Source organism: Esox lucius, chromosome 7, assembly GCF_011004845.1.
Source record: "Esox lucius isolate fEsoLuc1 chromosome 7, fEsoLuc1.pri, whole genome shotgun sequence".
Classification (NCBI taxonomy): Eukaryota; Metazoa; Chordata; class Actinopteri; order Esociformes; family Esocidae; genus Esox; species Esox lucius.
Genome location: NC_047575.1, coordinates 33,032,775 through 33,056,431, shown reverse-complemented (window position 1 = coordinate 33,056,431; position 23,657 = coordinate 33,032,775). Strand labels below are relative to the sequence as shown.

The 23,657-nt window shown below is 43.6% G+C and overlaps 2 protein-coding genes across 7 annotated transcripts in view; one reads left to right on the top strand and one right to left on the bottom strand.

Annotated features, from left to right (window-relative positions):
* Positions 1-349: 349 nt before the first annotated feature.
* Positions 350-2,777, top strand: anapc13 (anaphase promoting complex subunit 13). Its single transcript, XM_010893985.3, has 2 exons — positions 350-777; positions 2,416-2,777. The coding sequence occupies exons 1-2, from the start codon at positions 679-681 to the stop codon at positions 2,539-2,541; spliced, it is 225 nt and encodes a 74-aa protein (XP_010892287.1). The 5' UTR covers positions 350-678; the 3' UTR covers positions 2,542-2,777.
* Positions 2,778-6,162: 3,385 nt separating this feature from the next.
* Positions 6,163-23,657, bottom strand: part of arhgap32b (Rho GTPase activating protein 32b) — a 168,336-nt gene continuing 150,841 nt past the window's right edge. For all 6 annotated transcript variants that reach the window (XM_013134594.4, XM_020048382.3, XM_020048383.3 and 3 more), the window contains 12 exons: positions 23,176-23,325; positions 17,072-17,174; positions 16,156-16,300; positions 15,652-15,734; positions 15,087-15,194; positions 14,125-14,270; positions 13,252-13,453; positions 12,387-12,532; positions 11,976-12,050; positions 10,586-11,440; positions 9,500-10,158; positions 6,163-9,420 (listed from right to left, as the gene is read on the bottom strand). In XM_013134594.4, the coding sequence (XP_012990048.2) occupies positions 7,303-9,420; positions 9,500-10,158; positions 10,586-11,440; positions 11,976-12,050; positions 12,387-12,532; positions 13,252-13,453; positions 14,125-14,270; positions 15,087-15,194; positions 15,652-15,734; positions 16,156-16,300; positions 17,072-17,174; positions 23,176-23,325 (4,790 nt within the window). In that variant the 3' untranslated portion in view covers positions 6,163-7,302. The remainder of the gene's footprint in view (positions 9,421-9,499; positions 10,159-10,585; positions 11,441-11,975; positions 12,051-12,386; positions 12,533-13,251; positions 13,454-14,124; positions 14,271-15,086; positions 15,195-15,651; positions 15,735-16,155; positions 16,301-17,071; positions 17,175-23,175; positions 23,326-23,657) is intronic.

Sequence of the window (23,657 nt, the reverse complement as noted above, 5' to 3'; positions counted from 1 at the left end):
GTGTAGGAGGGAAGAGGTAATGTGGGGTCATCTAAGGGTAGGGCATAGAGGGCTGAACTCCTCATTGAAGGTGATAGGTAAGCATGAGACAGGACTGTGTGATGGATGTGTAGTTCAAGAAACAGTTGAACATTGTTGTTGTATTGTCAGCAGTATGATGTTGAGAGGGAAAGGTTGTATGAATAGGTTAGGGGAAGGGTGGGGTGGTGGCTAGGGCTGTGACTCAGTTTCTCAGGGGAAATGGGGCTGAGCAGAAGCTGGCCTCACACTCCGGTACAGTAGGTGGCAGTATATGGACCTTTCGTATGGTTGCGATCCACAAATTACAAGAAGAAGAAGAAGTAGAAGAAGAAGAAGAAGTAGAAGAAGAAGTAGAAGAAGAAGAAGAAGGAAGTTTGAGATTCGCTTGCACCGTTGTTTGTGTTTCCTATCGATTAACTGTATTTAGGTTTCTGTAGCTGCTTACATAATTCGTTGTTGCAAAGAAATGTCCCCCGTTCTATAAGCCTTCATCAAGACTTTGGAATACCAAACCAACACCACGCGGCTGGTTATTGACCGCTCGAGTAAAACACAACAACACAGAATAATTACGATACCGAGTGGGCTGTCTTTGCAGCTCGCTACCTAACGAACGTAATTCTTTTACAGTTAAGTAGGTGGCGACAGAAACCTGAAATGGATAGTGAAGTTCAAAGAGATGGAAGGGTTCTTGACCTAACAGATGATGCATGGAGGGAAGACCGTCTGCCTTATGAAGATGTCACTATCCCATTGGTAAGGAAACCCTTTCAAAACTGACGTTATGGTATACTGTAGCTAGCTATAGTACCGACCAGGTTAAAGTTTGATTAGACTGATAAAAATAGAAGGATTTTTAAATGCATACTTCATTGTGGACAGTCATTCCTGCTTTTCGTTTACTTGGACAAAGAACTCCCCCAAAAACTCGTATGAGAATTAAATAATCTTTAACATAGTTATTATGAAATTCTGAAATTGGTTCTCATTGATCACTATTTTAACCCAACAGGGTTTACATGTTATGCTTGAACCCGTAAGACTAATATCAGAAGATGAAGATTAATAGACAATATAGAGATACTAGGCTTAACATAATTATATTATTAAAAAAAAAAAAAATTATTGTAGTTATTTAAAGTTTTATTTTAAGGGTAGTACTGCAACATAACAGGGTGGACAGTAAATGTTGTTGATGTACTTCACTGCTCCTCTACTTGCCTATATTCATTATGTTGTGTTAACATATGTGAATTTCCTCACACAATGGACGTTTGAGCATTTCAGCATTTCACTGGTAGGAATGGACAATCTACATTTCCAGGTTGTAAGCAAACGCCAATGTCCAGAATACACTGCTATTTCATAGCAACTTCCCATAATCAAAAGCAGCAATTTTTTCACAATATCAAAAAGACTAGCAAGCTATCAAGCTACTTAGAATCTGTAAAAACGAGTGCCGCCTCCATCCTGCAATTTGGAAAGTTGAGTTTTGACAGTAGGAACAATTTGACAAAAAAGTAGGTAGAGCTAGAGAAAATGAGTCTGCAATGTTGTTGCCGATTGAAACATCCACTGTAATTTGACTACATTGATTTTTGTGAACACAAATTCATGTAAATAATATTAACATAATATTTAAATAAACTTTTTTATTTACACTAGCATTGAGAAACTATTGCTTCCCCATAAGCCATACATACGTGTTCACACCTGTCCTGGAAGGTATACAGTATAAACTCAGTGTTATTTGCCTGGTCATTTTGAAACTCTGAAGCTCTGTTAGGGTGGCCATTGGGTTCTTGGTCACCACACTGACCATGGTCTGTCTTGCCTGGTTACAAAATTAATAGAAAAGAGTCTTGGTGGCTGTTGAAAGAGTCCAAACTTCCTAATTTCACGTAGATGGAGCCCACTTTGCTTTGGGGACATTTGATGCTATAGCAACTTTTGTATAACTTACCCCAGATCTATGTCTTACACAATTCTATCTTGGATGTCTAAAGACTTTGTGGCTTGGTTTTTGGTTTGATATGCACAATGAAGCACTAACTTTGCTCAAGCACTAACTTTGCTGATAGTTGCTAAATTGAGTAATGTTTACAACAACTATTACTGGTTTGAGTGGCTGTCCCACCTACCTATATTATGAATGAAATCACTAACTTTAAGAAGCTGTCAATAAGATGTGTAAAATGTAAATTTAAAATTTTGTGTATGCTCAACTGGTTAGCAGCATCCCTATTCCCTGTTGTTTCAGATGACCAGTGGCTGACCTAGTTAGGTAAGCTAGATAATGTTCGATATCATGTTTGATACCGATGTAAAAGCCTGGATCGTTTTCCTAGTTTGCTCTCAGTTGATTTTTATTACTTTTTTCCATTCCTTCAACAGAGTGAACTGCCTGAAGCTGAGCAAGATAATGGAGGATCAACGGAGTCGGTGAAAGAACAAGAAATGAAGTGGTCAGATTTAGCTCTACAGAGTCTACATGAAAATACACCTAATACTGGGACTTAGTAACTCTGTGAATTTGATGATGTACCTAATCCAATATATCTGTAGTCAAGCAGTTATTTGTTGTTTCCTCTAGCCTAAGCTCGATGGCCGAAAGAGGAATTTTCTCTTCATACCTGCAATATATGTTATAATTTAATACTCAAAAACTGAAGGGCATCCCTGGAGAAGTGTTAACATGTCTATTGGCCAGATAGAATGTCTTGCAATGAAGCAAAATAAAAATAAATTTACTAAGAGTTTTGTTTATTTTTAAAAAGAAATTCAAATTCAGTTTGTTATAAGATTAACAAATATAGTATAACTTTATAACTGTTTTTTTTCAAACATGGAAAATGTAATTCTCTTTATTAAGTTCACTGAAATCTGTATGCCAACCTCACAGTTCTGAGTAAGTACTTAACTGTTTGTTATTGACTGTAGTCAAAACCTAATAGTGATATGGAATTGAAACAAATCTTTTTGTTGTTTTCAAACTAGATATTGATCACGTTGTATAATACACACTTGGTGTATTACTGCGCTGTGTCCAGTTACAAATAACAGTTGAGTAAAGTCTTATAATTATGTAGAGGCGTATATTACGTTTGAGCAACAGGGCTTACATTTGGCATCAGCATTTCAATGTTACTTGCTTGGGCAGTTTGCAAGTACAGGTTTAGGAGGAGTACTGTCTGTCAAGGATAAGCTCTGCCCCTAAATAGCAACTATTATTTACTTCCAAAGAATGAAATGAGATAAACATTTGACTGCACTTGTTATGCAGCTTGTTATGGTGCCAATTGACTTGATCATATCAAAAGTAAATCAGCCGAACATATTGCCAATTATTGAAAGTTTGCCAATATTATAGGTGACTAGCCTAGACACTTCATGCTATTAACTGAAATTTGTCTTCTCTGGAAAAGGTGTTTGTGTGTTATATTTGACTAACCTAGCCAGTAAAAAATAAACCTGCCAAATCTGGAAAAAAGTTTTTCATTATCAGTTTCTTTGTCAGTGAATTATATTTTGAACATTTGAACATGATTTGGCGGCCATTCAGTAATATGCTGTGATTGGATCCAAACCAACATTCAGGTATGTGCACTGGAGGCAGCGGAATACACTCTAGCTCAAGTTTGCTTGCGCAACGAGACGAGTGCTTTGTTTTCATAGCACACACTGTTTCAGTTGCACAGGGTTAATTGGCATATCAGTGGAGTTTGTCAGCGTTTGTGGCAGATCTTTGCCTGCTCAAAGTGAGGTACTGCTGTTGGAAAATGTAAACTGCCCAACTCCATTGAGCAGCTTGCGAAGCGCATAACCTGGTTACAAGGCCATATCTAGCACTGCAGAAGTACTGAGGTCATGAGTTGCAGCACACCCCATTCATGTTGAATTTATAACTTGAATTAATACAAAAAAGCCCCCAAGATGAATATTGAAGAGTTAATCAATAAATAGATATAGCCTATCAGTGGAGATACTACATTTGGGATGACTCTGTTGGACATCCCAAATGTTGGTAATACCCTCTTTGCCAACTTCCTGTCCCATTTTGTGTCAAATCTTTCAACGTACCTGCCTACATTTATAAAAAAGGTAATTACATGTACTGCCTGGTTACGGTTTCCTCCTGAAGACACGATCTGGAGGCTGTTTTTATTCTGTTTTGGAGAGAGAATCCCAGTGTGCCCGCCAGGCATTGTCCTGCACCAGGAGGAACCCAGGGCCCACTGCCCCAGCGTAAGGTCTGACGATGGGTCTGAGGATTTCATCCCGGTAACTAACAGCAGTCACGGTACCGTTGCTAGCACCTGGAGGTCTGTGCGACCCTCCAAGGATATGCCTCCCCAGACCATCACTGACTTACCGCCAAACCAGTCATGCTGGATGATATTGCAGGCAGCATAATGTTCACCACAGCGTCTCCAGACTCTTTCACGTCTGTCACATGCTCAGTGTAAACCTGCTCTCATCTGTGATGAGAACAGGGCTCCAATGGTGGACCTACCAATTCTGGTGTTCTCTGGTGAATGCCAATCGATCTGCATGTTACTGGGCTGTGAGCAAAGGTCCCACTAGAGGACATTGGGCCCTCATGCCACCCTCATGGAGTCGGTTTCATGGTCAAAAACATGGAACCTGTTTCTGGCAGTTTGGTCAGAAACATGCACACCAGTGGCCCGCTGGAGGTCGTTTTGTAGGGCTCTGGAAGTGCCCTGTTTCTCCTTGCACAAAGGAGCTGATACCGGTGCTGCTGCTGGGTTGATGCCCTTCTCCAGCTGTCCTTGTGTAATGGCCCATCTCCTGCTATCTCCTCCATGCTCATGAGACTGTACTGGGAGACACAGCAAACTTTCATTTGATGGCACATATGTATGTGCCGTCCTGGAGGAGATGGACTCCCTGTGCCAGCTGAATGTGCTACAGGTACTGCCTCATGCTACCAGTAGTGACAAGGTTACTGGCAAAATGCAAAACTAGAGAAGAATCAGTCAGGAAGGTGAATGAGAGAGCAAATGTCTGTGGCCACCACCTGCAAATCCATTCCCTTTTTGGGGGTTGTCTTGCTGTTGCCTCTTTCTTTTGCACCAAAACAGGTGACATTGATTTACAATCGCTTATGCTTCCTAACTGGACAGATTGAAATGCCTGAAGTTTGACTTGGTTATGTACTGTAATGATTGTGTTCCCTTAATGTTTTTGAGCAGTGTACACTGATTTGCATTGTGACCAATGGAATAAAACAAAGTAAAAAGCAAGCAACATTTTCAGTCACATAGTGCCCCATGACTTTCCAGCATATTTTGACTATACAGAGTAATTTTTACAATCCATTCACTGCAGCATATATAATTGTTTTTACCTTGTTAGGCAGTATGCATTTCATATTTAGTCATTTCCATTGTGGCCAATTGTGGGGCTGACTAAAAAGTCAGCAACACTTGGAATTACTGTGATGAGGGCATTCTCATTCATTTAAATATTTTATGAACATTTGTATATTCTCAAAGGTCACATTATTATGAGGCACTAATAAATGGTTATCAAGTAGAGCTTAGGATTAGCACCCTATTTGCAAAGCACTAAACAGCTATCACAGTATTTTGATCAATGTGTTATAAGCTTAAGAGGCATTCACAAATGCTTAAATTACCATTAATAGTGTAATTACATTTATAGACACAAATGGTAAGTGTTACCTTTTAGCTAGACAGCACCACTGCACAGGCAGACAGTACTCTGGAATAGATTGTAAACAATGGTCCGACCAGAAGAAACCTACCTGTTAGCTTTGATACACGTCTTTGTGACAGCATCTTATAGTGATATGCACTTCTCAGGTCTGTGTTGAAGAAATGAGTTAAGCTCTAAGCATGTTTCTTCTCTGACCACTTGTTTTACCTACATTTGTTAGTTATACCCCTGAATTGAAAGGTACATCGTAAAGAGATAACATTAGATAAGTCATAAAAACAACAATGAAAAATTTAGATCACGCAAGATAACCTGTGAATATGAACTATTATACTGTGTAGAAAGGGACATTTTTGATTTTGAGAGTAAAAGTAGAATGAACATTCTACACAGCATTTTTGTAAAATAGGTAATTTAAATTAGTAAATTAGACAAGAGTTATTTCCTGAACAATTTTATTGTTGTTACTATTTAACATTACAATACCCTCCAGTTACTGAGATAGATGTTTTCACATTCACACAACTATGTGTTTCTTTAGCCACTGTGCCCCACAGCAAAGGAGGGACATATGGGAGTATTTAGTTTAGTATTCATTTGAATAGGTAATCATAAGGCAAAAGAGAATAGTACCTTCACAAGCCAATGGGGGTTACGACTGAAATAAGGTCAAAGTTTAAATATTTGAATTACCTTAATCTGAAATGAAATTAGATAAATCTTAATCATCTGCCAATTTCATTAGCTACTTGCACTGAAAATGTCTTACAAGGTAACACTGTCATTCTCAAACCCAATCATGAAGCATGTGCAGGAATGCTTTCACAGTCAAAAAGACTCAGCCAAAACGTTTGGTCCCCCTTACAATGAAGAGCAAACCTCTAACATTACATTATAATTAACTTCACTCTGTTTCATAGCAAAAATACATAAAATCTAAGCATGGCACAGTCACAGAGCAAATAAAATATGAACATACCCCTACGGTACCAGGTAAACGTTCCTCCAATACGGAAGGCCTAGAACTCACTTGATACTCTTAATTGAACATACTGCACTGCCTTGTGTACACATAAAGGAGGGCTCAATGATTTCCTCCTATGACAATTTTTACTATAACAACCAGAAATTACACAATGGATATCAGAGGTACACAGAACAGTTCTTTAAGAGATTTACTGTACATGCATTTCTAAAATGCAAATCTTCATCCTGTTACGCTCTACTTCCTTAGCACCGGCTAAAACCAGTAGTTCATTTTTGTACACATTTAAAATATTTGTGGTTCCAGTTTCACATACCTTTTATTTATAATATCATAAACATTTAGCCACCATTTCATTAAACTGTTTGACTTAAAACAATGAAGGAAATTAAAGCAAATTTAGTACATTCTGTAAAAAGTATCTTATTATTTTCTTTACAATTCTTAGAAAATACAGAGAAAAATAATGTGAAACGGTCAGATGACAGTCCACTGTCCTGCAGAGGCTGCGGAACATTTCAATCTAGAGTTGAGTCACTTATTTGCTTCCTAAAACCAGCGCAAAAGTTTTACATTTCTTTTCAAAAGTCTCTTCCTCATTCAGCATGTATTTCTGTCTCAGGCCTCTGCAAGGCCAGTTCAGCTGGAATGAAGGCGCCCTGGCCCAAGGCAGTCGAGTATGCTCTGTTGCTGTGGCTTCCTGTGAAGCCAGGGTTGGTAGGGAAAGAGCCAGAGGAGCCCCCGTGAGAATTTGGCATGGGGGCCTGTGGCTGAGGTACTGCTGCTGGGTGGTAGTCATCCAGATTGTCATAGTGGGACTGCACCGTCACGGTACTGTGTCTCTGCTGCCGACCATGGAGCTGATATGAGTAGTCTCTGTCCGGTTCAGGCATGGGCGTTTGGCTGTAGTGCTGCTGCGGTCGCTCTCGGACGCTGTGCAACCGCTCAGGCTTGACTGGGGTCGGCTGTTGCTGGTCGTCGTGCTTCTGGTGACCACCAGGGGTTTTTGCCCGGTTCAGATGGCGGTCTGGATCGAGTCGTTCGTAGCTCGGTTGGAAGCCCCGAGCGCTGTCGCCGGGGTCGTGCTGGCTAGGGTCCTGCTGATGGGGTTGTTTGCGCGGCAGGTGTTGGGCTTGGTGCAAGTGGGAGGCAGGGCAGTTCCTGGAGCTGATCTGTTGGTCCCCTGTGCCGTTCCCCTGACAGTGCTTTTCCGGCTCCATGTACATGAGGAGGTCGAGGTCTGACACCAGGTGTCGGGGTGCATGCTGGGAGCCTGGGTGTACGCCATAGTGCCCATCTTTACCCTCAGCAGACATCAGCATGGCTTTGCCAGGGTCCGACTTACTGCGCAGGTGTAGGGTTTCGTACCTTCCCAGGTCTCCAGGCACGAACATTCCCACGTTGTCGTACTGAGACATGACGGGACCCTTGACCTTCTGCCTGGCGCGACTCTCTCTGCGGATGGAGTGCATCCGAAGCCTTTCCGACTCATCGGGGTCCCAAGCGATGTAGACAGCGGCTCCCTTGGAGCCGTGGACTGGGGGCATGTCTCTGCTAACGAAGCTGTGCTCCTTCCCCGGTGGGAAGACATGGCGGGACAGGTAATGGTAGCTTCCTGCCTTGCCCCCCGACCGGCCGAGGGCTGGCCCCAGGTCCCTGCTGCCGAACGAGTGGAAGTGCCGCAGCCGGACGGTCCCGTAGGGGTCAACGTCATAGTAAGGGCTGTCCAGTGGGTTGGTGCTAGGCGAATACGGGCTGTAGCGGTACTGCACGCGGCCGTTCTCAAAGTAAGGCTGGAGCTGGGTGACATGGTAGTCGGCCTGCGGGGACTGCTGAGGCGGCTGGTAGGCCTTGCACTGGTAGACGGGCCGCTGGTAGTAGAAGAGCTCGTTGTCCGGCGGCACCTCTGCCCTCTGGAAGGGCACGGAACGGACGTTCGAGGGCACGTGGAGCGAGTGGACCCTGCGAATGGTGGGGTAGACCGGGCCTCCCTCCATTGGCCCGTAGGCCTGGCCGCGGTGTCCCAGGCTGGGGCTGATGTACTCACCAGCCCTGGGGGGCCCGCGGTGCTTCATGGTCTGGTGGTAGGACCTGGGGTGAGCCAGGGTGTTGTAGCGCTGGTCCGTGCGGGCACTGTAAGGTATCTGGGGCTCTGACTTGGACACGTAGGAGTGGTGTGGGGGAACACTGTCCGGCCGGTAGTGGTACGAAGGCTGCCCTGTGGGAATGGCCCGCTGGTGGTAGTAGTCTTCACCCATAGGCTCCAGCGAGGCGGCATCTCCCTTTGTGTGGTACAGGTAGGCTGACTGGTGGTTGGAAGTCTTCCGCAGGGGAGGGGGCGGATGGGCGAGGGCCTCTTCAGGCATGGAAGCCTCTGCCAGGATATTGTGGAAGATGCCAGGGTTGGCGGCCTCGGTGTGGCTCAGGGCAGCGGTTGCCAGTTTGCTCTCGATGGAGCGGACGGGTGGCGTTGGCGGCCCATGGGCATTGTTGTGGGGCACAGGCTCTGTTGGGGGCTGTACTGGCTTTATGGCCTCCCACGGTCTCTCCACTGACTCAGCTGGAGCGGGGGCCAGTCTGGCATTTGGCTGGGGATGGGACTGGGGCTTGGGATGAGGCTGGAGCTGAGGTTTAGACTGAGGATGAGGCGCTGGTTGAGGCTGCTCAGAGGACTTTGGAAGGGTCGACGACCAGACGTTCTCATCAACAGGGACCTGAAAACATGTAAATGTTTTAGATATGTAGGTAACATATGAAAGACATGCTGCACACGTCACATTTTGTCCAGTTCACCTCTTCAGGAGTAGGCTGTGGCAGGACAACCGGCTCCCTGCTGCTCCTGGTGGTGGTGGCCGGGGCGGTGGAGGATTCAGTGCTGCCGACTGCTACCTGGCCCACGGCCGGCTGACGCCCCTCTGGACTCCTCTGAGTGGGGGACACATGGGCAGAGGGGCTGGAGGGAATGGTGGCACACTGATGAAGGGGAGATGCAGATGAAGGCTCCTGCCTGGCTCCGGGAAGAGTGGGGGAGGACTTAGCACCCGGGCCTGAACTGATGGACTGACGGCTGGCTGACTGGCTGGGCTGTTTGTCAGTAGTGATGGTGGGAGGTGGAGAAGAGGAAGGGGTGAGGTTTGGGGTGATGGTAGTGGGGGTTTGGTTTGGGGTTTGGGCTGCTCCTGTTTGGAGTCCTTCCTCAAGGGACGTGTGGGGATGCATGGGTGGGGGAGGGGGCCAGTCCAGAGAATGTGAGGGCTCCATGGGCCTGACAGGGGACAGTGGTGTGGGTGGCTGGGACTTGGAGGGCCTCCTCTGGGTCAGGATGGATGCCTGTTGGGCAGACTCGGCCAGGGCCAGGGCCAGCATACGTGCAGCATTCTTCGGAGGGGGCGGGGGGTGGAGTAGGGACACGGAGGGGGAGGCCTTTGGAGAGTCCAGACTAGCTACGGCTCCTGGGAGGGGGACAAAAACAGAAGGGCACTGCAGTGTGAGGACAGAGAAAAGAAAGGGTGCTTGAGGGCAAGAAAAAAGCAGGGGAAAAAGGCAGGCTTGGTCTTCAGCAGTAGGAGAGAGAGGGAAGAGTTAAGCATGGTGGTCCATCATGAGGACAGATTTCTTTGAGCTGAAATCCATGCAAGGAGATAAAGGCATGAGGCGGGGAAACTTAAACCTAGAAATGAAACAGGCATCGTCAATCAAAGCATAATTAAAGGTCTTATGCTCTAAAATGAAATATACACTTAAATTAGATCATTACATTTGTTTCCTAACCCTGTAAGCAGTCTTTACACAACCACAGACAACTAAGATGGCAAGGAAACAAATATAACCTTTGGGTTAAGCGTAAACAACTCCCGGTAGCGTCTGTCTACCACTGACCTGGTTGTTCTCGGCCACTTGTGGGTGAAGGTTGCTGGGCAGGGTTTTCTTCTCCTGTGGCGTCCTGGCTCTCAGTGTTGATGTCAGTGTCTAAGTCGGAGAGTTTACAGTGCATCTCCATCTGGAAGGCCTCACTCAGCGATGGCTCCCCCGTCCTCAGCAGCACTGAGCCCATCAACGGAGGCGAGTCCCTGAGCAGTCCCGTGGGAGGGGAGGATGGCTGCGGAACACAATGGCTTTCTGTTGGCTTCGCAGGAAACTCTACTGCGAACGGCTCCGAAATTGTCAGTGGAGCCAAAATAGCAGACTTGGACTTTATAGGGGACACAGCCTGTAAGGTTTTGTCTGGGAAAGACACAGAGCAGGTCATTTTCTTGCTCTCAGCTTTCTTTCCCATGGCAGGGCTGAGGTCAGGCGACAGGAATGGGCTGGTGAACTTTCCCAGGAATGAGGGTGAGACAGGAGCCGAGTTGTTTTCAGCACTGCCTTGGCCGGCCACGCCTGTGGCTGCATCACTCAGCCCCATGGGGAAGGAGAAGGAGCCGTCGGGTAGGCTGCACTGGAATGACATGGGGTCAAAGTCCAACGAGGCCATGCCGATGTCAGGTGGGCTAAGGTCCACATCCTCGCCAGACGAACGCGGGGGTGAAATGAGGGCTGGCACACAGATGGGCCCTTCGTCCTCGTCGCTGCCCGCCCTGTCGCGGGTAGAGCCCACGCTATTGCCTTGGGCCAGCTTTTCGAAGGCGTTACAATGTTGCCGGGTGTGGCTGTCCAGCAGGTCTCCATTGAAGGAGGCCGAGAGGGCATCGCTGCTGGAGCGGGGTCGCCGCGGACGGTACACCTTTGACTCTCCTAGAGGGAGCAGGGACAAATCACCATGAATTTAAAAACAAGTCACACATATTTAATTGAGAGGGGGAAAAATGGACTACTTGGTTTTCACAATCCTTTCCCTAGGGTGACCCCTTTTCACATTTGAGAACTGTTAGGCCATCAACCAGCCGGTCAGAGTTGTTAACTGCCAAAATATTTTCCCGACCAATTACACCATAAACATAAATAATAAATGCGTATGCTGTGAAATGTTTAATGCATTTCTGGTAAAAAGTAACACGATATTTATAGCAAAAAGACATGAGGGTGGTGGTATATGGTGGTACAATACACCACAGCTAAGAGCTGTTCGGAGGCACGACGCATCACAAATACTGTACGCCACAAACCCCCAAGCATTGAGGATTCAGCAGCCAGCAGTACAGGTCCTGTTATATCCTCTAAAACTGGTGTGAATAATACTAGAACAAAAATCTAGTTAGCTGATCCAAGAGTCTACACAGGCAGAAGCTGAAGAATGGGCTCACTCAGTCAAAGTCCTGTGAGACCTTACCTTCAACGTTGTGTAGCGAGGTAAGCGACTCCTCACTTTTGGCCGATCTGAGCGTTGCTGTGTCCCCCCTGCCTCCTGGAACGGGACAGATGGGAGTTACCTTCCAAATGTACAGTACTGTGCAAAGGTCTTAGGCACCTGACAGTCAAACTGGTTATTTATTTGGATTGTGAGTGTTTATTTGTATACATATATACATACACACACATTTTATATTAATGTATTTATATACAGCTCCGGAAAAAATTAAGAGACCACTAAAAATTACAGACTTCTACATGCTTTGTAAGTAGGAAAACCTGCAAAATCGGCAGTGTATCAAATACTTGTTCTCCCCACTGTATATTCTATTAGTCTATTTGTGAGAAGGTTCAGAGGGAAGGTTGTTTGGTAGGGAGGAGGGTATTTCACCTGCCAGGGCCATGGTCTTCAGTTCACTGGGTTCACTGGGGTTACGCTGCAGCTTGCGCTTGGACATAGATGAGGATTTGCCCAGGTTGAAGAACGAGCGCCAGCTTCCCACCGGAGACTTCTTGGATTTTACAGGCGGCCTTTTTCTGTAGGGAACAATGGATGAAGAAAAAAAAAATACTCTGTTGCAATATAAATGTATTCAAGTATAATGGTTTGAATTGAAGGTACAACAGACTTTGTGTCACTGAAGTACTTTAGGCTTCCATTTCCAGACTTCACACCTCGTGGGCAAACATGGATGGTTAGAAAGACACCAGGGAATTAGGTTGTTTATACCTTTCAGTAGGGAACTGGATGACTGTGGAATTAGGTTGTTTATACCTTTCAGTAGGGAACTGGATGACTGTGTGGAATTAGGTTGTTTATACCTTTCAGTAGGGAACTGGATGACTGTGTCGAATTAGATTGTTTATACACCTTTCAGTAGGGAACTGGATGACTGTGTGGAATTAGGTTGTTTATACACCTTTCAGTAGGGAACTGGATGACTGTGTGGAATTAGGTTGTTTGTACCTTTCAGTAGGGAACTGGATGACGGTGTGGAATTAGGTTGTTTATATACCTTTCAGTAGGGAACTGGATGACTGTGTGGAATTAGGTTGTTTGTACCTTTCAGTAGGGAACTGGATGACTGTGTGGAATTAGGTTGTTTATACTTTTCAGTAGGGAACTGGATGACGGTGTGGAATTAGGTTGTTTTATACACCTTTCAATAGGGAACTGGATGATGGTCTGGAATTAGGTTGTTTATATACCTTTCAGTAGGGAACTGGATGACGGTGTGGAATTAGGTTGTTTGTACCTTTCAGTAGGGAACTGGATGACGGTGTGGAATTTGCCCTGCAGGGCTGCCGGGCCCTCTCCCACCTCAATGTACTTGCTGTCCGCCGTGACTGGGGAGTTGATCTGGGCCTGTGTCCGTGCCTGGGCCTCCTCCAGCGTCAGCAACTTGGTGGAGGGAGAAGACACCAGCAGGGACTTAGGCCGCGATAATGAGTTGTGTCCTAGGGGAGAGATGAGTGAACATCATTTACATTATGTTGTGGAAGAGACAAATGACTTACATAATGTGATTGTTCTACGTAATACCCCTTTCTAACGAAGCCTAAAACCTGCAGATTTGATGATGCTGTGATGTATTAACTGATCATTTCATTTGAAATATATTCGAAAGGCATGTCAGCTCTAAAGAGCTGATACATTTCTTATCGAACCAACCTACTGGCTTATTCTAGGACTACACGAATGCCCTCAATTTACCGTCAAAGCATCGTTAACATGGTACCCAAATACCCATATTGATGGTGCTATGACAGTGTGTTCCCATTACAGCATGATGATCAGTCAAAACTTATTTTGGAAATGGCCACACTGCTTATTAATAATACATGCATGAATGTGCACTGTGGTCAAGCTGGCTTGTCACCTTATCTTATAGGCCCTGGTAAATACTACCAACCACCCAGAATGACTGTCTACAGCAATGGCTATATAAAGCCTAAAAGGAACTATATAAATGTTTCTAAATCATTTTAGAGGAAACATACTGCAAGTCCTATATGACCACTTAGCCTGTGCCATGACAAATCCTGCAATGTTAGAAGACTCCTCCAGATCTGGTTAGCACCATGGCACTGAGAACATAGATCATTTCCCAATGGGTTTGCATACATACCTGCTCCCTCCCGTATGAGTGAGCTGAGCTTGGGGCTGAAGAGGACGTCTACGTGATTCAGTATGAACTCCACCACCACTGACTGGATGCGGACCTCCATGAAGGCTGCTGTGCCGCTGAAGCAGGCTGACTCGATCTGCTTAGACCTTGACAGGTGGGTATTGAGACAAAATAAGGAATTCTAATATTTATTTTCAACAACAACATGTGTCAACAAAAACGCTGCAGGTTTTGATTTATATTTAGTCATACTAATAAATACAGGCATTTCCATTTGTAGTAAAGAGTTCACTAAAGTTACTCGGAGCTACATTGTGCACAGTGCCTTGCAAAATTATTCAAACCCCTGACCAATTCTCTCTTAATTACTGAATTACAAATGCTACACTGAAATGTCATTCTTTTGGATATTTTATTTTGATACGATGACACTCAAAATCAATTATTGTAAGGTGACACTGGGTTTGTGTTAAGAAATACTTAGAAATATTTAGCTTGAATAAGTATTCAACTCATATGCTACAGAAGCTCCCAGTTTACATAGATATAAAAAAAAAAAGATACAGTTACCTCATCATTAGCCTCTACATGTGAACCGTTACAGTTACCTTATCATTAGCCTCTACATGTGAACCGTTACAGTTACCTGATCATTAGCCTCTACATGTGAACCGTTACAGTTACCTTATCATTAGTCTCTACTTGCAAACCATTACAGTTACCTTATTAGCATCTACATGTGAACCATTAAAGCTGCTGTCACACTTTATGCATGAAAACCCCACTTTTGAACCTAATTCTTTTTCTCAGACTCCCTATATATTACGGTGTTATCAACCTGATCAATTTCAAGCAATCTGACAGGTGCCAAATACTTTTCACTGCACTGTACCTACTGATAACACTGGTGAGATGTGATCATTAACAAGACATTTAGGAAGAAAATAACACAATTTACTAACCTCAGAAGGTTAGGGGCCCAGACAATGGCCAAGTTCTTGCTGTGCATGTTGGTAACGTAGCTGAAGGTGGCTAGATGGGAAAGGTGCCTCATGAGGAACTCCAGAGTCCTGGGAACAAGATGGATAACAAAACGCACAGCTAATTAACACCAGTTCTACTTTGAGACTAATTAGCTTTAGTATATTATGGTAGTGTTATAAATGCAGGAAGTTCACATCTGAACCAGGTGGCGTGTTTGACAACTACACCAGACTAGATGTTTTTATTACGTAATCAAAAACTATGAGTGAGTGTAATACAATAACCAAAAATAATATAAGAAGTTTGTTAAAATATAAGTATGTCTATCAATATGTTAATGTCACTGTTCATGTTTATGACAACATTCCTTTATTGGTGTAATGAAATAACATCAATGTGATATGTCCACGTCATTGTTAAATGACAACCTTCCTGATGCAAAACCTTTCTACTGACATGCTGTGTATTGACATGTTGTTATGGAGACCGTATGGTGCTGTATCCTGACAGTTCCTTTAGGGGGCAGTGTGGGTCTGCTCTAACCTGTAATGCGGCGGAGGCAGCTGCTGGATGACATCATGTATTTTGATGAGCCGCTCCTCGTCTGTGGCTGCTGACACGGCCTCCTGTGAAGCAGAGGACAAAGGGAGGGAGGATACAGATCAGTGCCTCGGTGTTCAGACGTGCTTACTGTCTGACACTTCCACACAGTCAGCCGGCCAGGGCTGGTGCAGAGGCCCTTGCACAGCGCCGGGCTGAGCCTGCACTCGTCCTCCATCTTTCCCCTTTCTTCCACAGCAACTGGAAAACATCCACCCTTACAGCCCAGATTCACATTTTTTGTTGTTTACCAGTCATTTAAAGAGGGTCCAATGTGCTTAGGTTTTAATAAATCCTCAAAAAGTGCTGTTTGAGTTTGGTGAACGTTTGGCGAAAGTAACATAATCAATACCAGTGAGCGACATGTTTGTGAAAGTAAGTATGTTGTAGGAGAATGGCACTCAGGAAGGGTGCTGTGTTGTCACTGTGCCAATAGAAGGTCCTTACAGAGAATTTCTCATAGAGTTGGTAGGTTAGCAGGGGGTTGGGCAGCTCGCGGAAGTACAGCTTGCACAGGGAGCCCACACAGTGGATGTCCTGGATGTACACATCTTTGGTCAGGTCGGGGATCTGCTCTGAGTCAAACTCATGCCTGGGAAAGAAAGAGAGAAGAGGATACGCAAAAAGCACAGACAAATCGAGAGAGAATAATACAATAATTTCTCCGATTGCAGTTGTGTGACTGAAAAATCCACCTAAAAATCCATGGATTCTCAACAACTATGTCAATAAACAGAGTTCTGGAGAGGACCGTCCCTTTAATCATTTGTTGATGGCACCTTCCAGACAGTTGCTATTAAGTCGTAAATTTCACATAATAAATCATGATATTCTGAAATAATGGTTGTGGTCATAAATGGAATAATACTTCATTAAAACAAAATTATATATTCAATGTAGATAACTGAGATGGAAAGTGACATGTATATTCAACAGTGGATTCAACCAATCGAATTGGATCCTAAATCTAAATTCCAGAGTTAAGTCATGTAAATAATAATTGCACAGGGGAAAAATGTAAGACTGCAGCAGAAAAATAAGACTATTTCACACTTGGCTTCGAAATACCAAACATTCAATGCTCTTTACAGTCCAAGATGTTAATTACAGGGTAAGAAACTGGGAGTTATTTGTTGGGTTGGGAGAACAGTAACTTTGCTACAGCTCGCAGCCAGTCAACAGGTTGAAGGGAATGCCCAGACACATACACATTGTTTGTGCCAAACAGAACAAATTCTCAGATGCTGGTGGCTGAAATACAATGGAGATCACTTCAGTAAACACTGCATGAGGCAAACCCATATCTACAAGACAGCACAGCCAAATGTGTAAGTGTGTGAGACACTGTGTACATGTGCCTTACCGTAGTTTCTGGATGTTGGAGGCGATTCCAGAGAGTCGGTACATGCCGTCCACCACACCATGCTTCTCGATGAAGTCTGTGCAGCTTTTGAGTACCTGGGGAACTGAAGCAAGAAACAATGTCGGAGAACACAAGGCACACACAGCACACACAGCACACACAGCACACACAGCACACACAGCACTTAAGGGGCAGCTCTACTTCAAACAACAGAGGTGCACCGGGATACTCCAGGGTCAAATAGGGACTGTCTACCTTCTATCTAAACAGGAAACCAGGCAAGCTTAGGTCAGCCGGCCCGCAACACAGACAGACGATCGCTGTTGCCATCCCTGGACGCAAACCCGGATCTCCCACGTGAGGTTGTCTTTAACCACTACGCCATGGAGCAATAAATATTTAGTGAATATTTAGCTAGACACCATTAAGCATTGTGTTAAACTGACTAACATTTCTTGTTTAGTTTACCACCACCACAAATTGCATACATGAAATGTATGACTTTTGCCAATGGCCGTTTTAAAAGCTTATTAGCCAGTAAAATGTCGCTAGACACCATTAAGCATTGTATTAAACTGACTAACGTTTCTTATGAAGTTTACTTCCACAAATAGCATCTATGAACTGTATGGCTTTTGCCACTGGCTGTTTTTACAGCTTATTAACTATTTGTGAATAACATTGATACAATAACTATCAATAAACAGTGGATATAAAAAGTCTACACACCCCTGTGAAAATGCCACGTTTGTGATGTAAAAGAATGAGACAAAGATAAATCATGTCAGAACCTTTTCCACTTTTAATGTGACCTATAATGTGAACAATTCAATTGAAAAATAAACTGAAATCTTTGAGGGGGAAAAATGAAAAACCTTACAATAACCAGTCAGGCATTCATTCACTCAGTCAGTAAGAGACATTCGCACTTCTAGGCCGGCTCCGCTTATGCGGTCCGGCAAAAACATGTATATGTTATTCCTCAAAGGAACACTGGTAATTCAGAATCTAGAGAAAAAGAAACTCTAAATTCTACTGATCAAAAGCAATGTCTCGTGAAGCAGCTCATGATGAGTTGAGGAAATCGGATCAAAGGCATTCCTTAAACATTCACTAAGGAGAACTTGTGTAATTTTAGCAAGAATATGTACAAGTGGTGCTCACAAGCCAAAACAGGTCCCTGTTTCTTTTATGAACCACAGTTATCAAATTGTGTAGTTGGTGAAGATCTGCGATTGACCCTTATTTAAAAAGGGCCCTTATTTCCTTTCCCAATCTCTGCCGCATCGCAAATCAATACCCAACCAACATCAGCCATTTGACTGCTACTTATTTTGGCAAGTGGTCAGAGACAAGTAGAGAGAGCTGTAGACACCAGTGGCTATCTAGACAGACAATCAGATTACACGTCATGGCCTGCTGCATGAGCAGAGAGAGACAGATTGAGCGAAGAGGGAGGGAGGGGGTGTGTGTGTGTGGGGGGGGGGGTGGCAGTCCCTGGCTTCTCTATTGTCATGTAGAGGGGGTATAAAGTACTTCAGATCTACACAACGACAAAGCTAGCATATGATACAGTGGGGAGAACAAGTATTTCATACACTGCCGATTTTGCAGGTTTTCCCACTTACAAAGAATGTAGAGGTCTGTAATTTTTATCATAGGTACACTTCAATTGTGACTGACGGAATCTAAAACAAAAATCCAGAAAATCACATTGTATGGTTTTTAAGTAATTCATTTGCATTTTATTGCATGACATAGGTATTTGATACATCAGAAAAGCAGAACTTATTATTTGGTACAGAAACCTTTGTTTGCAGTTACAGAGTTCATACGTTTCCTGTAGTTCTTGACCAGGTTTGCACACACAGCAAAAGGGATTTTGGCCCACTCCTCCATACAGACCTTCTCCAGATCCTTCAGGTTTCAGGGCTGTCGCTGGGCAGTACTGACTTCCAGCTCCCTCCAAAGATTTTCTATTGGGTTCACGTCTGGAGACTGGCTAGGCCACTCCAGGACCTTGAGATGCTTCTTACAGAGACCCCCCTTAGTTGCCCTGGCTGTGTGATTCGGGTCGTTGTCATGCTGAAAGACCCAGCCATGACCCATCTTCAATGCTCTTACTGAGGGAAGGAGGTTGTTGGCCAAGACCTCGCGATACATGGCCCCATCCATCCTCCCCTCAATACGGTGCAGTCGTCCTGTCCCCTTTGCAGAAAAGCATCCCCAAAGAATGATGTTTCCACCTCCATGCTTCACGGCTGGGATGGTGTTCTTGGGGTTGTACTCATCTTTCTTCTTCCTCCAAACACGGTGAGTGGAGTTTAGACCAAAAAGCTAAATTTTTGTCTCATCAGACCACATGACCTTCTCCCATTCCTCTTCTGAATCATCCAGATGGTCATTGGCAAACTTCAGAGGGCCCTGGACATGCACTGGCTTGAGCAGGGGGACCTTGCGTGCGCTGCAGGATTTTAATCCATGACGGCTGTGATGGCAACGGCGTAGTGTGTTACTAATGGTTTTCTTTGAGACTGTGGTCCCAGCTCTCTTCAGGTCATTGACCAGGTTCTGCCGTGTAGCTCTGGGCTGATCCCTCACCTTCCTCATGATCATTGATGCCCCACGAGGTGAGATCTTGCATGGAGCCCCAGACCGAGAGAGATTGACCATCGTCTTGAACTTCTTCCATTTTCTAATAATTGCGCCAACAGTTGTTGCCTTCTCACCAAGCTGCTTGCCTATTGTGCTGTAGCCCATCCCAGCTTTGTGCAGGTCTACAATTTTATCCCTGATGTCCTTACAGAGCTCACTGGTCTTGGCCATTGTGGAGAGGTTGGAGTCTGTTTGATTGAGTGTGTGGAAAGGTGTCTTTTATACAGGTAACGAGTTCAAACAGGTGCAGTTAATACAGGTAATGAGTGGAGAACAGGAGGGCTTCTCAAAGAAAAACTAACAGGTCTGTGAGAGCCGGAATTCTTACTGGTTGGAAGGTGATCAAATACTTATGTAATGCAATTAAATGCAAATTAATTATAAAGAAATTAGATTTTCTGGATTTTTGTTTTAGATTCCATCTCTTACAGTTTAAGTGTACCTATGATAAAAAATTACAGACCTCTACATGCTTTGTAAGTAGGAAAACCTACAAAATTGGCAGTGTATCAAATACTTGTTCTCCCCACTGTATTTAAGCACTATAACAAAACCATGGAACAACATTAGTGTAGGCCTGCATTTACAACCAATGGATAGTTTATTTTTCTGCACTTTATCCTAGCAATTATTTTATTTCCAATTCAGCGTGCTGGAGTAGAGAGCCAAGCCAACAAAACTTGTGTTGCTGTCAAAATACTAATGGACTGCACTGTAAGTTCAGGCATTCTGTGTTTTATTAGGCCGAGACAGTGGGGGTCAAACGCAGGATAGCACATTATGGTCAACCAAAATGTGGTGGACGGGTGGATGTTGCACAGAGCTGCCAAGTCAGGTTCTGCTCTTGCGAATTCTTGTGTTAGGTTGGGCGTTTGCAAATTCAAATGCATGTACACTGGGGAATGTGCGTTCTCCAATGACTTGATTTTTTTCATCCTACAGTAGGCTTAATGCGTCCATGAAAACAGCCTTTAATGTTTTCGAAAATACATTTGCAATACTAATGTTAGCTTCCTCGCTAGGTATGTGTATGATCTGTGTATCTTGCCAATGTTAGCTACATTTATTATACATTTTTATTATTTATTATAATTAGTCATGAAGTAGTTTTAACATTGCAATGTTAACATTAGTTGCCTGGATAGCCAGCTAACTGATTTATCTGGGTAAAATTCAAGTCTCAGGAAAGCTTTTTTGATGTGTTACCTATAGCCTAATGTTAGCACATTAATCTTAACATTAGTTGGTTTGCATAGTAAGCTAGCATAGTTGTACTGTTGCAAGTTGTACTGTTGTTTTGTTACTGTACAGTTACACGTAATTAAATGGTTTAGGACGGTGGTTCCTTGTTTAAGTAGCTAGTAACATTATATGTGTAAACAAATTACTACATTTTATATTTGTTACATTCTGACCCGTGTGTCTGTGTATGATTTCGGCCATCTATTGTGTTGTGCACATTTTTATACTATGGATCCAACCAAAAATCTAGATGTTGTCGTAGGGAGTCATAGCCCACCTTGTAACCTGTACAGTCAACTCAGCCAGATTTGTCTGGATTAGGTTTATATAGTCTGGAATTTGTCTTTCTGAATCAACTTGGACATCTTTGGTTTAGTGCTGGACTAACATACATCCTCTATAAAGAACATGGCCTCATGTGGAGAGATGGGTGGGACTAAGGCATAAAAGGGTGTGAACGATTCTGTATGGTTGTAAATATAAATCCACGCTTGTTTGTGAACCCACAGCTGACACATGCCACAGTGGAAGGGCTAGCAGTGCAGTACAGCAGCAGGGCAGCAGGCGAAGGAACAACAGCAATGTGGATCGATATAACTTGCTGGCCAATTAACGTTGTAGAAGATGACAGCCTGAGGGAGAGAACTACGATTGCATTGTACGACTCAACATGAGTTTTCATTGAGAGCTACAATTGTTATGAGGATACATAAGCTGTAAAAAACGAAACAAAAAAACAAAAACGAGCGGCCTTAAGAAAGTGGAGTGGTTGTAGCGAAGCAGTGGAACACTAAATACAAACTGTTTTGTGTCTATGTGAGAAAGAGAGAGCAAGCATGTGTGTTCAAATTCAAAGAACATTGCTTCGAGGCAGTAGGCCAATTTAACAACTGTTAGCGTGAAAAGCTTGAAATTACAGTTACCTTTTGTTCCAAATAAATGCTTAAAAAAAATTAAAATCGTTACCTTACAATAAAATGCAGTACGCCTTAAACATAATGGATTGGTTGTTAATAATTTTTAGTTTCACGAGCACCTGCATTGTATTATTTGTACAGAACTTATGGTCATCTTTACCAAGGGTGCCAACCATTTTTTAGATGACTGAATGCACACTGATGTAATTCTCTTAAAGTCCTTGAGTAAATAAATGATGTTTAATACAATTAGTTGATTTCAAAATGTGTGACACATTTGATTGAAGAACAGAAGGCACCAATTGACCAAACCACTTTTCATGTTAATGTATCTAAAAAGTAAAGAAGAATCTGTGTACTGTGTCATCCTTTATCACGTTACAGTTTGGGACTGCTGCATTGCTCCAGTTTGAACCGTGACATATAGTCATGTTGTTTGAAACTTAGATCAGATGGCTGATTGGCCATCTGTATGGCATAAAAGAACTCTGTTACCATCTCTGACACAGTCTGTCAGTTCCCTTTTCACATGACAGATATTTGCACACAAACACAGCCTAAGAGATGTGATTTGAAGACAGCCTTCCAACAGGGAAATAATACTGTACACGATATTATTCATTCAAAGACAGAGGGGCACATTTTGTGTTACGACAAGAACTCTAAATGCATTCAAGGTTTTGCCACTGATCAACACAAAAGTATTTTACAAATACATAACAGAAAATAACTGATTGCATAAGTATTCACCCCTTTAGTCAATATTTGTGGGACGCACCTTAGGCAGTTTCTACCAGCTTTGCACATCTTGACACAGCATTCTTTGGCCATTATACTTTGCAAAATTGCTCAAGCTCCATCACGTTCAACCCTTTCCACATATTCTCAATTAGATTGTGATCTGTGCTCACTACCGGACATTGACCATTTTGTGACTTGGCTGTATGTTTGGGGCCATGTTCATGCTGGACGATGAATTTTCTCCCAGGTCTCATGCAGACATCAGCAGGTTTCTTCCAGGACTTCTTTGTACTCTCCTGCATCCATTTTGCCCTATAACTTTACAAGCTTTCCGGGCCCTGATGCAGAGAAGCATCCCTATACATGATTCTGACCACCACAATGCTTCACAGTAGGGACATGTTCTTAGGATGATGTATGGCGTTAGGATGGTGTAGAGGCCAAAAGGAGGTTTCCTTTTCATACATAGTGCTTTTGCATGTGGTGCTGATTGCGTAACAAAGATGTTATGACAATGACAAAGGAGGTGTGAGTAAGAGCAAGTCTCACCATCGTGGCCCGAGTTGAGAAGGTGCTCTCCAAGGTCACAGCCAAACACCCTCTCCCTGAGGATGCCCCGTTGCTTCAGCTTCTGCTTGGTAGGCCGGGACTTCATGAAGGTACGCAGGAACGTGATCAGCTTCCCGTGCTTCTTAGACACTGACAAGAAATAGACATACATACTAAATACATGTATTGCATAGTTTCACACTCGCAGGTATTCAGCTGGTGTTGACCACCCATGCATTGTGAAATAACACATGGGAGCTGTGCCACGGTTCAGTGGAAACATTTAACACACCAGAAGTGGATAAAAGCCTGAATGAGCCAGTCCCGACAAAGAACCTAACTTTGTGACATCTTGGGAAGATTTCTTGAGATGGCGTGACTTCAGTGTCACTCCTAAATGTCCATATCCAGAATCACCCGCCACCTCAAAATCAAAACGAAATAAAACCCTTTATTGAAGACAATGGGTGAGCTTTGCTACA

Excerpts from the sequence above, each read along its gene's own strand:
- anapc13 (XM_010893985.3), top strand. The coding sequence starts at position 679 with ATGGATAGTGAAGTTCAAAGAGATGGAAGGGTTCTTGACCTAACAGAT. Across the intron at positions 778-2,415 it reads AAGATGTCACTATCCCATTG|AGTGAACTGCCTGAAGCTGA; the intron begins GTAAGGAAACCC and ends TTCCTTCAACAG.